The sequence below is a fragment of the Hypanus sabinus genome, chromosome 5, assembly GCF_030144855.1.
Source record: "Hypanus sabinus isolate sHypSab1 chromosome 5, sHypSab1.hap1, whole genome shotgun sequence".
Classification (NCBI taxonomy): domain Eukaryota; kingdom Metazoa; phylum Chordata; class Chondrichthyes; order Myliobatiformes; family Dasyatidae; genus Hypanus; species Hypanus sabinus.
In genome coordinates this window covers 2,227,118-2,240,774 of record NC_082710.1, presented here as the reverse complement: position 1 = coordinate 2,240,774, position 13,657 = coordinate 2,227,118, and the positions used below count along the sequence as shown (strand labels likewise).

General features: G+C 41.3%; 1 protein-coding gene across 1 annotated transcript in view; it reads right to left on the bottom strand.

Moving 5' to 3' along the window:
* LOC132393891 (multiple C2 and transmembrane domain-containing protein 1-like) overlaps positions 1-13,657 on the bottom strand; it is a 600,107-nt gene that overhangs the window by 351,772 nt on the left and 234,678 nt on the right. The window contains exon 10 of the mRNA XM_059969303.1: positions 2,199-2,379. Within this exon, the coding sequence (XP_059825286.1) occupies positions 2,199-2,379 (181 nt within the window). The remainder of the gene's footprint in view (positions 1-2,198; positions 2,380-13,657) is intronic.

The window sequence follows — 13,657 nt, the reverse complement described above, 5'->3', positions numbered from 1 at the left end:
AAAATATCAAAGATTTCAATGAGAGATTGATGTGCTTTGCTGAATTGTGTAAATCAGTTTGTATCATTATCTTCCTCACCTGAAGCATTTTACCTTTTGGTAAATCCTCTCATTTTAGTAACTTCACACATAAACTCCTCTCCCTCACTGATAATCTCTTGCTTCTTGTTATTCTGTCAAATACAATCTTTAAAATGATATTATGATTTAACTTATATAACCATATAACAATCACAACACGGAACCAGGCCATCTCGGCCCTCCTAGTCCGTGCCGAACTCTTAATCTCACCTAGTCCCACCTATCCGCACTCAGCCCATAACCCTCCACTCCTTTCCTGTCCATATACCTATCCAATTTTACCTTAAATGACACAACTGAACTGGCCTCTATTACTTCTACAGGAAGCTCATTCCATACAGCTGTCACTCTCTGAGTAAAGAAATACCCCCTCGTGCTTCCCTTAAACTTCTGTCCCCTAACTCTCAAATCATGTCCTCTCGTTTGAATCTCCCCCACTCTCAATGGAAACAGCCTATTCACGTCAACTCTATCTATCCCTCTCAAGATTTTAAATACCTCGATCAAATCCCCCCTCAACCTTCTACGCTCCAATGAATAGAGACCTAACTTGTTCAACCTTTCTCTGTAACTTAAGTGCTGAAACCCAGGTAACATCCTAGTAAATCGTCTCTGCACTCTCTCTAATTTATTGATATCATTCCTATAATTCGGTGACCAGAACTGTACACAATATTCCAAATTTGACCTTACCAATGCCTTGTACAATTTTAATATTACATTCCAACTTCTGTACTCAATGCTTTGATTTATAAAGGCCAGCATTCCAAAAGCCTTCTTCACCACCCTATCTACATGAGACTCCACCTTCAGGGAACTATGCACTGTTATTCCTAGATCTCTCTGTTCCACTGCATTCCTCAATGCCCTACCATTTACCCTGTATGTTCTATTTGGATTATTCCTGCCAAAATGTAGAACCTCACACTTCTCAGTATTAAACTCCATCTGCCAACATTCAGCCCATTCTTCTAACCGGCATAAATCTCCCTGCAAGCTTTGAAAACCCGCCTCATTATCCACAACACCTCCTACCTTAGTATCATCGGCATACTTACTAATCCAATTTACCACCCCATCATCCAGATCATTTATGTGTATTACAAACAACATTAGGCCTAAAACAGATCCCTGAGGCACCCCGCTAGTCACTGGCCTCCATCCCGATAAACAATTATCCACCACTACTCTCTGGCATCTCCCATCTAGCCACTGTTGAATCTATTTTATTACTCCAGCATTAATACCTAACGACTGAACCTTCTTAACTAACCTTCCATGTGGAACTTTGTCAAAGGCCTTGCTGAAGTCCATATAGACTACATCCACTGCCTTACCTTCGTCAACATTCCTCGTAACTTCTTCAAAAAATTCAATAAGGTTTGTCAAACATGACCTTCCACGCACAAATCCATGCTGGCTACTCCTAATCAGATCCTATCTATCCAGATAATTATTAATACTATCTCTAAGAATACTTTCCATTAATTTACCCACCATTTATGTCAAACTGACAGGTCTATAATTGCTAGGCTTACTTCTAGAACCCTTTTTAAACAATGGAACCACATGAGCAATACGCCAATCCTCCGGCACAATCCCAGTTTCTAATGACATCTTAAAGATCTCCGTCAGAGCTCCTGCTATTTCTACACAAACTTCCCTCAAGGTCCTGGGGAATATCCTGTCAGGACCCGGAGATTTATCCACTTTTAAATTTCTTAAAAGCGCCTGTACTTCCACCTCTTTAATTGTCATAGTTTCCATAACTTCCTTACTTGTTTCCCACACCTTACACAATTCAATATCCTTCTCCTTAGTGAATACCGAAGAGAAGAAATCGTTCAACATCTCTCCCATCTCCCTCGGCTCCACACATAGCTGACCACTCTGATTCTCTAAGGGGCCAATTTTATCCCTCACTATCCTCTTGCTTTTAATATAACTGTAGAAACCTTTTGGATTTACTTTCACCTTATTTGCCAAACCAACCTTGTATCTTCTTTTAGCTTTTCTAATCTCTTTCCTAAGATTCCTTTTACATTCTTTATATTCCTCGAGCAATTCCTTTACTTCAATGTTACTTTACTTCAATGTTAACTTCCAGTAATACGTACATATCTTGTCATTATCTTATTCCATTCTTCCTCATTGTCCAATTTGCCGAGATCAGAATCACCGACAGGAACAGTTGCTGTCAGAGTAACCAGTAGTATTATGTGACCTTTTCCTTCTGAGAGTGCAAGGTCCAATTTGTGTGTATGTTCCTTACTTAAGCCTGTTAAATCAACTTGACATCTGTAAACAAAAAAAAAGTGTAAAATAACCAATTGTTCATTTTCAATACTTATTGACTTATTTTATTTAGAGATAAAGCACAGAACAGGCCCTTCCAGCCCACTGAACCACACTGCCCTGCAATCTACTGATAGCCTAATCAAGGGACCAAAAAATCTACCTGCTAGGTATGTCTTTGGACTTTGGGAGGAAACCAGAGCACCTGGAGAAAATGCACATGCACATGGGAAGAATGTATAAAGTTTCTTACAGAGGACACTGGAATCAGACTTCAATCTCCAATGTCCTGAGCATCTCACTAACTAGTACGTTACCATGAAGCCACAGTAGCGTGACACTATTACAGCTTGGTTTGTTCCAGAGTTCAGAGTTCAATCTGCCATCCTCTGTAAGAAGTCCACGTGGAAAACAAGGGTTCTCGGGTGCTCCAGTTTCCCCCCACAGTCCAAAGACAAACCAGGTAGGGTAACTGGTCATGGTGAATTATCCTGTGATTAGGCTGGGGTTAATCGTGGTTGTGGGGTGTTGTGGCAGCATGGCTCAAAGGGCCAGAAGAGTCAACTCTGCTCTGGATCACCAAAAAAAAAAAAAAAATTTGACTGCCTAAAAAACTTCAGTTAAATTATTGGCTTCAATTATTTTTGGTCTTTTTGATGTCTAAAAATAAGTAAGTATCAGTTAAAACCTGGAATAAACCAGTAAATGGTAATTCTCAACAAACGGTAAATCTGTGGAGAGAGTAACTAAATTATTCTCATTTCAAATGGACATTGACCACAATCATTGACTCATTTCTTTATCCACAGATGCAGACTATTTCCAGCATTTTCTGTGTTCATTTTGTACTTTCAGCATCTGCAGTTTTTATTTGCTCTTTGATTAGTTAAGCATTTACATTCCTCCAAGTATTGAACATCCTAACCATTGTTGAAGGCTGTAGACAACAGTAAATTTTTGTTGGATTATGAACTGCAGGTATGAAGCACATTCAATCTTCCAGTCTAAACCTGACTGGGTTTGACTGGGAGGAATCCAAGAGGGTATTTCCCTTAGTGCTATGTCAAATTATGAGACTTAATTTCAGAATGAGGGGTTATCTATTTCAGAAGGCAGCAAAGAAGAATGAGAAGTCACCTGTTTCGGAAGGCAGTGAGAAAGAATTTCTTCCTGAGGAGAGTGAGATATCTGTGGGATTCTCTGCCTCAGAAAGCTGCAGTGGCAGTGCGTAGGGATATATTCAAGGTGGAGATCGCCAGACATTTAGGAACTGCTTATTCAGGGTTCAGGTTGGAAGAGGCGGAGCAGCAGGGAGCAATCATGAGATGTTGAGGTCAGTGAGTGCAGGGTTGTATATTTTAGACCAAATTTCAAATGAATGAAGCCATCTTCATTATGCCAGGTATTTCTGCCCTTGGGTTCAATGGTAGTGTGGTGGGAGCTGACGTCAGATCTGACCTCTCACACGTTGCTAACTTCTGTGCTTCAATGCACAGGTGCACAAATCAGAGCTGTGAGAAAGACATTGTCAGTGAATGTCCAGACAACCAACTCTAGTTTATATTTCAGCTCTTTGTTCATAGCACTGAGAATAGGCATGCTGTACTTTGCTGTTTTGCTCTCAAGAGGTTTTACATCCTCTACAAGACAAAAATGGGTACAAATTTGTTCTGACAATGAAGCATTGCAGAGGTGTCTGCCTAGATCTTGTAATTCAAATCTGTGGCATGGAACATAATCTGACAAAGTTATAGCACTTAGCATAAAAGTTTGCTTTGCGATTGGCTATGTTTGGTGGCATACAAAGTTTGATTAATGACAATAACTGAATAGTTAACTGAACCAGTTACGGTTCATGACATATTTAGATAAAACTATTAAACTTTAAAGACTGATCACAAATACAGTGGATTCCGGTAATCACGGCACATCCAGATCAGTACATTTTGGACCAATTAAGTGGCTGCCCCATTTAACTGAGGTTTCATGGGAAAAATTTAAAAGGTATCAAAAAAAAACTACAGTTTAACAGTAAAATATTATGTATTCTAATGAAATACAGAATAAATTAGAACACTACCAACACTACTGCAGTACTGTAAAACTGTGTATTAAAGTTTGAGCACCCCTTATCTGAAATGCTTGGTGCCTGAAGTGTTTTGGATTTTGGATTTTTTTTTAGACTTTGCAATATTTGCATCTATATAATGAATTAACTTGGGGATGGGTCCCAAGTCTAAACATGAAATTCATTTATAGTACTTGTATAGCCTATACCAGGGGTCAGCAACCTTTACCACTGAAAGAGCCACTTGGACCCGTTTCCCACAGAAAAGAAAACACTGGGAGCCGCAAAACCCGTTTGACATTTAAAATGAAATAACACTGCATACAACGTTTTTTTTGCCTTTATGCTATGTATAAACAAACTATAATGTGTTGCATTTATGAAATTGATGAACTCCTGCAGAGAAAACGAAATTACATTTCTGCATGCAACAAAAACATTTTGAACTTCGAAAAAAAGACGTTGGGTTGAAAGTTACTTTTAAGTAAAATACTCAATGTCTATTTGAGTCCTTCTTGTATTTATGAAAAACGCCGAACTTAAATTTTCCGCCAGCAGCAAACCAAAAATAACATCAGCCAGCTGTCAGCCTGAAAAATAAAAGGACTATTTCACTGAACAATGAAAAAATATGAATATACATAAAATAATAGGCAATTAAAATATTTATCATACTTGGTTAATGGGATTTCTGCTCCTGGACCTCAGCGCACAGCGTCTGCACATCAGGGCTGTATGACGTCACCTTCATCTTTACACAGGATCGCAAGCTGTCATCTGTGAGGCGTGCGCGATGTTTGTTTTTAATAAAGTTCATGTTGGAGAACACCTGCTCACTTACATATGTGGATCCAAAGATCGACAGGACTCCAAGCGCATACTTTTTAATGTTTACATAAATGTCGGGCATAGCATTCCATGTTTCGAACACAAGTTTGTCCGGTTTTAGAAGGTTTTCAATATCACTCCATTTGTGTTTCTGAGCAAGAACGGCCTTCTGACGGGCAACATCTTCAAGGTCTGCTGTCAAGCGTCTAAACTTGGACACCCATATGTCTTTGTCGGCTATGTCGGCCAGTTCCATCTCAAGATCAGGTTGACTCACACCTGCCAATGCAGTCGTATTCAGTAGGGAAGGATCGATGCTTAAGGGAGTGACCGGGAAGGATAATGTGTTTTTTTCCTCTCTGAACTCACAGAAGCGTTTCCCAAACGATGTTTGCATTGCGATGATTGCAGAATGTAAATACTCCGAAATTATCATGTCGTGACCTTGTTTGAACTCTCTCAAATTGGGGAAGTGAGACAAAGTGCCTTTCTGTAAATCTCTGGCAAGCAACGTCAACTTGCGCTCGAATGCCAAAACATCCTCCAACATGTGCAGGGCTGTACGTCCTTTCCCCTGAAGAGCTGTGTTCAGCGTGTTCAGGTGCGCTGTCATGTCTACCATGAAGTGTAGATTTTCCAGCCACTCTGGCTGTTCCAGCTCAGGAAAGGTGAGCCCTTTGCTGCCCAGGAAAGTTTTCACTTCTTCCAGACACGCGACAAAGCGTTTCAGCACCTTCCGTCTGGACAGCCAGCGATAAAAACACGTTGTAGCGGTGTCAGTAAACTGCAGTCAAAGATAGCTTTATTCGAACTAAACAGCCTTGCTTTTAAGCCTCCCTCAACCCAGCCCCCATGGACGCAGATGCTGCAAAAGACGCGTACTCACAAACCCCCGTAGGCTATCTCCCTTAGCTGGAATGCTGGCTAATTGTGAGCCGTTTCGGATGTGCCAGGAAATGTGTCGCCACACTTAGATTGTACAAGATCACCATAATCTTCAAATTTAGAATTACATTTCAAAAGCTAACCTACTAACATAAAATACATTTTAATTAAATACTGACCAATTATTTCCCAAAGCCACAGGGAGCCGCAGCACAGAGGGGAAAGAGCCACAAATGGCTCGGGAGCCGCAGGTTGCCGACCCCCGGCCTATACATATACCCTGAAGGTAGTTTTATATAATATTTTTAAACATTTTGTGCATGAAAATATGTGTGTATAGAACCAGCAGAAATGTAAGCTGTCACTTCTTCAGCCGCCAAGGTGGATATTCAGCAGCTCCTTGGCATCGCCATCATTCCCAACTCTAAATTTATGTACTACTGGTAAGCAGTTTTTGTCTTACACTTGTTCATCACACATGTAAATTAATTTATTTACTGACACACAGCACAGAATATGCTCTTCTTGCCCTTCAAGCTGCACCACCCATCAATCCCACAATTTTTAATCCTAGTATAATCATGGGACAGTTTACAATGACCAGGCCAGTTAGCCTAACCTCAGAGGCTGGGAAAGTGTTGGAGTCTATTATTAAGGATGAGGTTTCAGGGTACTTGGAGACTAATGGTAAAATAAGTCAAAGTCATCGTGGTTTCTGTAAAGGAAAATCTTCCCTGACAAATCTGTTAGAATTCTTTGGGGAAGTAACAGCAGAGTAGACAAAGGAGAGGCAGTGGATGACATTAACTTGGATTTTCAAAAGGCATTTGATAAGGTGACTCACATAATAACCTCCTGCGTTACAGGAAAGATACTGGCATGGATAGAGGAATGGCTGACAGGCAGGAGGCAGTGAGTGGGAATAAAAGGGGCCTTTTCTCGTTGGCTGCCAGAACTAGTGACGTTCCTCAGGGGCCGGTATTGGGACCTCTGCTTTTCACATTGTTGGTCAATGATTTAGTTAATGGAATTGATGGCTTTGTGGCTAAGTTTGTGGATGATACGAAGTGGAGGGGTAGGTAGTGCTGAAGGAATGTGATTGCAGCAGGACTTAGACAAATTGGAAGAATGAGCAAAGAAGTGGCAGATGGAATACTGTGTTGGAAAATGTATGGTAATGCATGGTAATGCACAGCCTTAAAATTAAGGGGTGACCTTTTAAAAGAGGTAAGGAGGAATTTTTTTTTAACCAAAGTGTGGTGAATCTGTGGAATGCTCTGCCACAGGTTGCAATGGAGGCCAGGTCCATGGGCATATTCAAAGCAAAAGATGATAAATTCCTGATTGGTCAGGCATCATGGGATATAGTGAGGGGGCAGGTGTATGGGGTTGAATGGGATCCAGGATCAGCCATGATGAAATGACGGAGAGGACTCGATGGGCTGAACAGCCTAATTCTGCTCCTTTGACTTATGGCCTTATGCACTAATTAACCTACCAACCGGTCCATCTTTGCACTGTGGCAGGAAACCAGAGCTCCTGGGGAAGACCACATGGCCACAGGGAGAATGAACAAACTCCCTATTGATGATTTGCATCAGTGACAATCTTGGCAAATACTTGAATGAATTTCTCCGATGCTTTGTGACCAGCAGATCCTTTATCACCAAGAATTTTTAAAAATTTAATGCCATGCCTTTTCTTAAATGTCTGCGACCAGCTTGCTGAATATTCACAATTACCTTCAATTTTCAGTTTGTCATGACAGATCTTTGCTTGCTTCATGTTCAGCGTACCAGTTAAGCACTGTACATTCACTCCGACGCTGATGAATACACTCTTTCAATACGTGATTGAGATCTTCATTATGCAGTATTTTTCTATTTTTCATGAACTTCTGTTCATTACATATGTCAGGTCACTTCTCAGAATTGTCTGTGGCGTGCAGAGACCTGTGCATCATCTGGGAACCTTCCTGGCATCTTGAGAAATTTTCCAACTGTGAAGTCAGGTCAGCACTAAAAAAAATTTGGGTTTTGGAGGATTTTGGAATTTGTGGTCAATTTATAGTTTCTAACACTTACTGATGGAGGAATTCAATCTCTGCTGTTTTCTTTTGATTGACCACAAATGAACAAAGTCCGTGCAAACTCTAGTGTGCATCGTGAACTGCCTTCATCAGAATCAGACTTTAATCGCCAAGTACCTGTGCACATACAAGGAATTTACTTCCGGCAGCCATTGCAATTACATCCTCCAAACCTCTGTTTTCAATGTAACGTTCAAGATGGTTGTTGATACCTTCAAATTCTTCATAGCTCCTAACTTGCTGAAGTCATAAAATTGTTTCACATTCACTCCTGCCCATTTCTGACATTTCCAAACTTGTATGTTTAACTCTCGCCAACTATTGGTGACAAAAATCACTGCTGTTTGAACACAAACACACACAACTGATGCTATTTAAAAATTGTTCACTTGAAGCATGGTGTAATGTCTAACAGCCACAGAAGTGTATGTGACTGACAAAAGGTTTGCTAGCATGGTTCGGGAGGGTTTAAACTAATTTGCAAGGGGGATGTGACCCTGAGCGATATGGCAGTGGAAGAAGTGCATGGAGTAAAGCCAGATCTAACATATAGAGAAGCTTTGAGGAAAGAGAAGCGGAATAAAGGGAGTAAAGGTAGTAACGTAGAAGGGCTAAAGTGCATGTACTTCAATGGGAGAAGCAATAGGAACAAAGGTGATGAACTGAGAGCTTAGATACATACATGGAATTATAATGTAGTGGCCATTACACAGATTTGGCTGGCACCAGGGCAGGAATGGATTCTCAATATTCCTCGATTTCAGTGCTTTAAAAGGGATGGGGGGGGGGGAGAAAGGGGAGGAGGATGGCATTACTGGTCAGGGATACTATTACAACTGCAGAAAGGGAGGGTGATGTAGCAGGATCCTCTTTTGAGTCAGTATGGGTGAAAGTCAGGAACAGGAAGGGAGCAGTTACTCTATTGGGGGTATTCTATAGGTCCCCTGGTAGCAGCAGAGATACTGAGGAGCAGATTGGGAGGCAGATTTTGGAAAGGTGCAAAAATAACAGGGTTGCTATCATGGGTGATTTTAACTTCCCAAATATTGATTGGCACCTGCTTAGTTCCAATGGTTTAGACAGGACAGAGTTTGTTAAGTGTGTCCAGGACAGATTCCTGTCACAGTATGTTGACAGGCCCACTGAAGGAATGCCATACAACTCTAGTATTAGGTAACAAACTGGGTCAGGTCACAGATCTCTCAGTGGGTGAGCATCTGGGGGACAGTGATCACCGCTCCCTGGCCTTTAGCATTATCATGAAAAGGATAGAATCAGAGAGGACAGGAAAATTTTTAATTGGGGAAGGGCAAATTATGAGGCTATAATAGAACTTGCGGGTGTGAATTGGGATGATGTTTTTGGAGGAAAATGTACTATGGACATGAGGTTGATGTTTAAGGATTTCTTGCAGGATGTTAGGGATAAATTTGTCCCAGTGAGGAAGATAAAGAATGGAAGGGTGAAGAAACCATGGGTGACAAGTGAAGTGGAAAATCTAGTCAGGTGGAAGAAGGCAGCATACATGAGGTTTAGGAAGCAAGGATCAGATGGGTCTATTGAGGAATATAGGGTAGCAAGAAAGGAGCTTAAGAAGGGACTGAGAAGAGCAAGAAGGGGGCATGAGAAGGCCTTGGTGAGTAGGATAAAGGAAAACCCCAAGGCATTCTTCAATTATGTGAAGAATAAAAGGATGACAGGAGTGAAGGTAGGACTGATTAGAGATAAAGGTGGGAAGATGTTCCTGGAGGCTGTGGAAGTGAGCGAGGTCCTCAACGAATACTTCTCTTCGGTATTCACCATTGAGAGGGAACTTGATGACAGTGAGGACAATATAAGTGAGGTTGAAGTTCTGGAGCATGTTGATATTAAAGGAGAGGAGGTGTTGGAGTTGTTAAAATACGTTAGGACGGATAAGTCCCCGGGGCCTGACGTAATATTCCCCAGGCTGCTCCACGAGGTAAGGGAAGAGATTGCTGAACCTCTGACTTGGGTCTTTATGTCTTCGTTGTCCATGGGAATGGTACCAGAGGATTGGAGCGAGATGAATGTTGTCCCCTTGTTCAAAAAAGGTAATAGGGATAGTCCAGGTAATTATAGACCAGTGAGCCTTACGTCTGTGGTTGGAAAGCTGTTGGAAAAGATTCTTAGAGATAGGATCTATGGGCATTAACAGAATCATGGCCTGATCAGGGACAGTCAGCTTTGCTTTGTGAAGGGCAGATCATGTCTAACAAGTCTGATAGAGTTCTTTGAGGTGACCAGGCATATAGATGAGGGTAGTGCAGTGGATGTGATCTACATGGATTTTAGTAAGGCATTTGATAAGGTTCCATCCAGTAGGCTTATTCAGAAAGTCAGAAGGCATGGGATCCAGGGGAAGTTTGGCCTGTGGATTCAGAATTGGCTTGGCTGCAGAAGACAGAGGGTCGTGGTGGAGGGAGTACATTCAGATTGGAGGGTTGTGACTAGTGGTGTCCCACAAGGATCTGTTCTGGGACCTCTACTTTTCATGATTTTTATTAACAACCTGGATGTGGGGGTAGAAGGGTGGGTTGGCAAGTTTGCAGATGACGCAAAGGTTGGTGGAGTTGTGGATAATGTAGAGGATTGTTGAAGATTGAAGAGAGACATTGATAGGATGCAGAAGTGGGCTGAAAAGTGGCAGATGGAGTTCAACCTGGAGAAGTGTGAGGTGGTACACTTTGGAAGGACAAATTCCAAGGCAGAGTACAAAGTAAATGGCAGGAATTCTTGCTAGTGTGGAGGAGCAGAGGGATCTGGGGGTACATGTCCACAGATCCCTGCAAGTTGCCTCACAGGTAGATAGGGTAGTTAAGAAAGCTTATGGGGTGTTAGCTTTTATATGTCGAGGGACAGAGTTTAAGAGTCACGAGGTAATGATGCAGTTCTATAAAACTCTAGTTAGGCCACAGTTGGAGTACTGTGTCCAGTTCTGGTTGCCTCACTTAGGAAGGATGTGGAAGCAATGGAAAGGGTACAGAGGAGATTTACCAGGATGCTGCCTGGTTTAGAGAGTATGGATTATGATCAGAGATTAAGGGAGCTAGGACTTTACTTTTTAGAGAAGGAGGATGAGAGGAGACATGATAGAGATGTACAAGATATTAAGAGGAATAGACAGAGTGGACAGCCAGCGACTCTTCCCCAGGGCACCACTGCTCAATACAAGAGGACATGGCTTTAAGGTAAGGGGAGGGAAGTTCAAGGGGGATATTAGAGGAAGGTTTTTCACTCAGAGTGGTTGGTGCATGGAATGCACTGCCCGAGTCAGTGGTGGAGGCATATACACTAGTGAAATTTAAGAGACTACTAGACAGGTGTATGAATGAATTTAAGGTGTGGGGGGGGTTTATATGGGAGGCAGGGTTTAAATGTCAACACAACATCGTGGGCCGAAGGGCCTGTACTGTGCTGTACTGTTCTATGTTCTATGAAACTGTTCAGAACAGTCTCCTGCCCTGAATAAGTGATGCGATGTCCCAAATTAATGATGGGAATCAAAGTTCAATGTAAATGATCAAAGTGCAAATATACAATCCTGAGATTCATTTTCTTGTGGGCATTCACAGTAAATACAAGAAGCACAACAGAATCAATGAAAGATCACACCCAAAAGGATGGTCAGGCAACCAGTGTGCAAAAGACAACAAACTGTGCAAGTACAAAGGAAATATTAGTAAATAAGCAATAAATATCAAAAACATGAGATGAAGAGTCCTTGGCAGTGACCCCATAAGTTGTGGGAACATTTCAATGTTGGGGTGAGTGAAGTTATCCCTTCTGGTCAGGAGCCTGTTGGCTGAGGGGTAATAACTGTTCCTGTTATTATCCCTCAGTGTGAATCCTGAGGCTCTTGTACCATCTTCCCAATGACTGCGCTGAGAAGAGATCATGACCTTGGTGGTGGGGTCCTTGATGATGGATGCTGCTTTCCTGTGACAGCGCTCTGTGTAGATGTGCTCAGTGGTGGAGAGGGCTTTAACTGTGATGGACTGGGTTGTATTTACTACTCTTAGTAGGATTTTCTGTTCAAAGGCATTAGTGTTTCCATACCAACCAGTCCATACACTCTCCACTGCAGACCTATAGAAGTTTGTCAAACTTACCCCTCTGGATCGGGAGCCCAATGCTTGAGGGGTAATAACTGTTCCTGAACCTGGTAGTGTGGGACTTGTTCCTGATGGCAGCAGCGAGAAGAGAGTATGTCCGTTTCGATGGATGCTGCTATTGTGTTGATGTGCTCAGTGGTGGGGAGGGATTTACCTGCCTATTCGCTGTCCTGATTAACCAATGGCCCAATTAACTGGAATCAACTGTGCTTAATGTGTTAATACTGAAATTCTGACCAAGTTCTAAATGAAAACTCTCGAACTAAATAGGTACTGACCCTATTTTCTCTGATAGTTACCTTGTAGCATTACAGATTTTGTATGCATGACACTGGTTCACACCATTGTTATGCAGCTATAAAGATGCAAGAATCTTTAATTCAAGTACCATTTTTTTTTGTTTAATTACAGATGCACTTCAATTGTGCTATAATTAGATTATTTACGTTCTTCTGAAAAAACTTGGAGATTTAGCTGAGCATATTGAATCAGTGTAAACAGTGGATTCTGAGCAAAACCAAACCTAAGCAATGCATGATATCTCCCAATGGTTGTGGCACTTCAGAAATCCAAACCAATAACCCATGAGCCTTAATGTTTAAAATGAGGAAATATGTAACAACTTGGAAATGATGAATGGAAACACGGAATGAGCTTCTTTAATGCACATCCTTCAGTAGAGTCCAAAGCCAATAAAACAAGGAAAGTAAACGACACTTAATATTGGCAGTGATGGACAATAGCCTGGCAAAGATGATACATCTTTTCTGTTATATAATGTGGTATTGGTATGTTGCAAGATCCTTGTGCTATTAAAAATCACCTTGATTACAAAAAAATCACCTTGCATGTTTTGATAACAAATTCACACCATATAGGTCAGATGTTCAATGGAGAAGCTAAATGATTAAAATATCTCACAAGCATTCAGCTGATTGCTTTGAAAGGTATTTTGGAATTTAAGAGCAGCAACGTTAAATTCTCCTGTGCATCTGTCATTTTATTTTGTTAAAACTGAATTGATTATCAGATTTCTAGAGAATCTATGGATCATTGGCAACAAATCACCACAAGAAAATAATAGTGAAGAGGCAGCTGTTGGGTCAATAACTGCATATCAGATTTGGTTACACATTTCAGTTGAGGGTTTACTTATTCTGTCTGCGAGGTTCATGGTTCAAGGTGAGGCAGAGTAGAAGAAGGCATCCAAACTGTGAGGAGGATTTTATTTACCACATTTCCTTATATTGAGCAGATGGAGATAGATATGTCAAACCA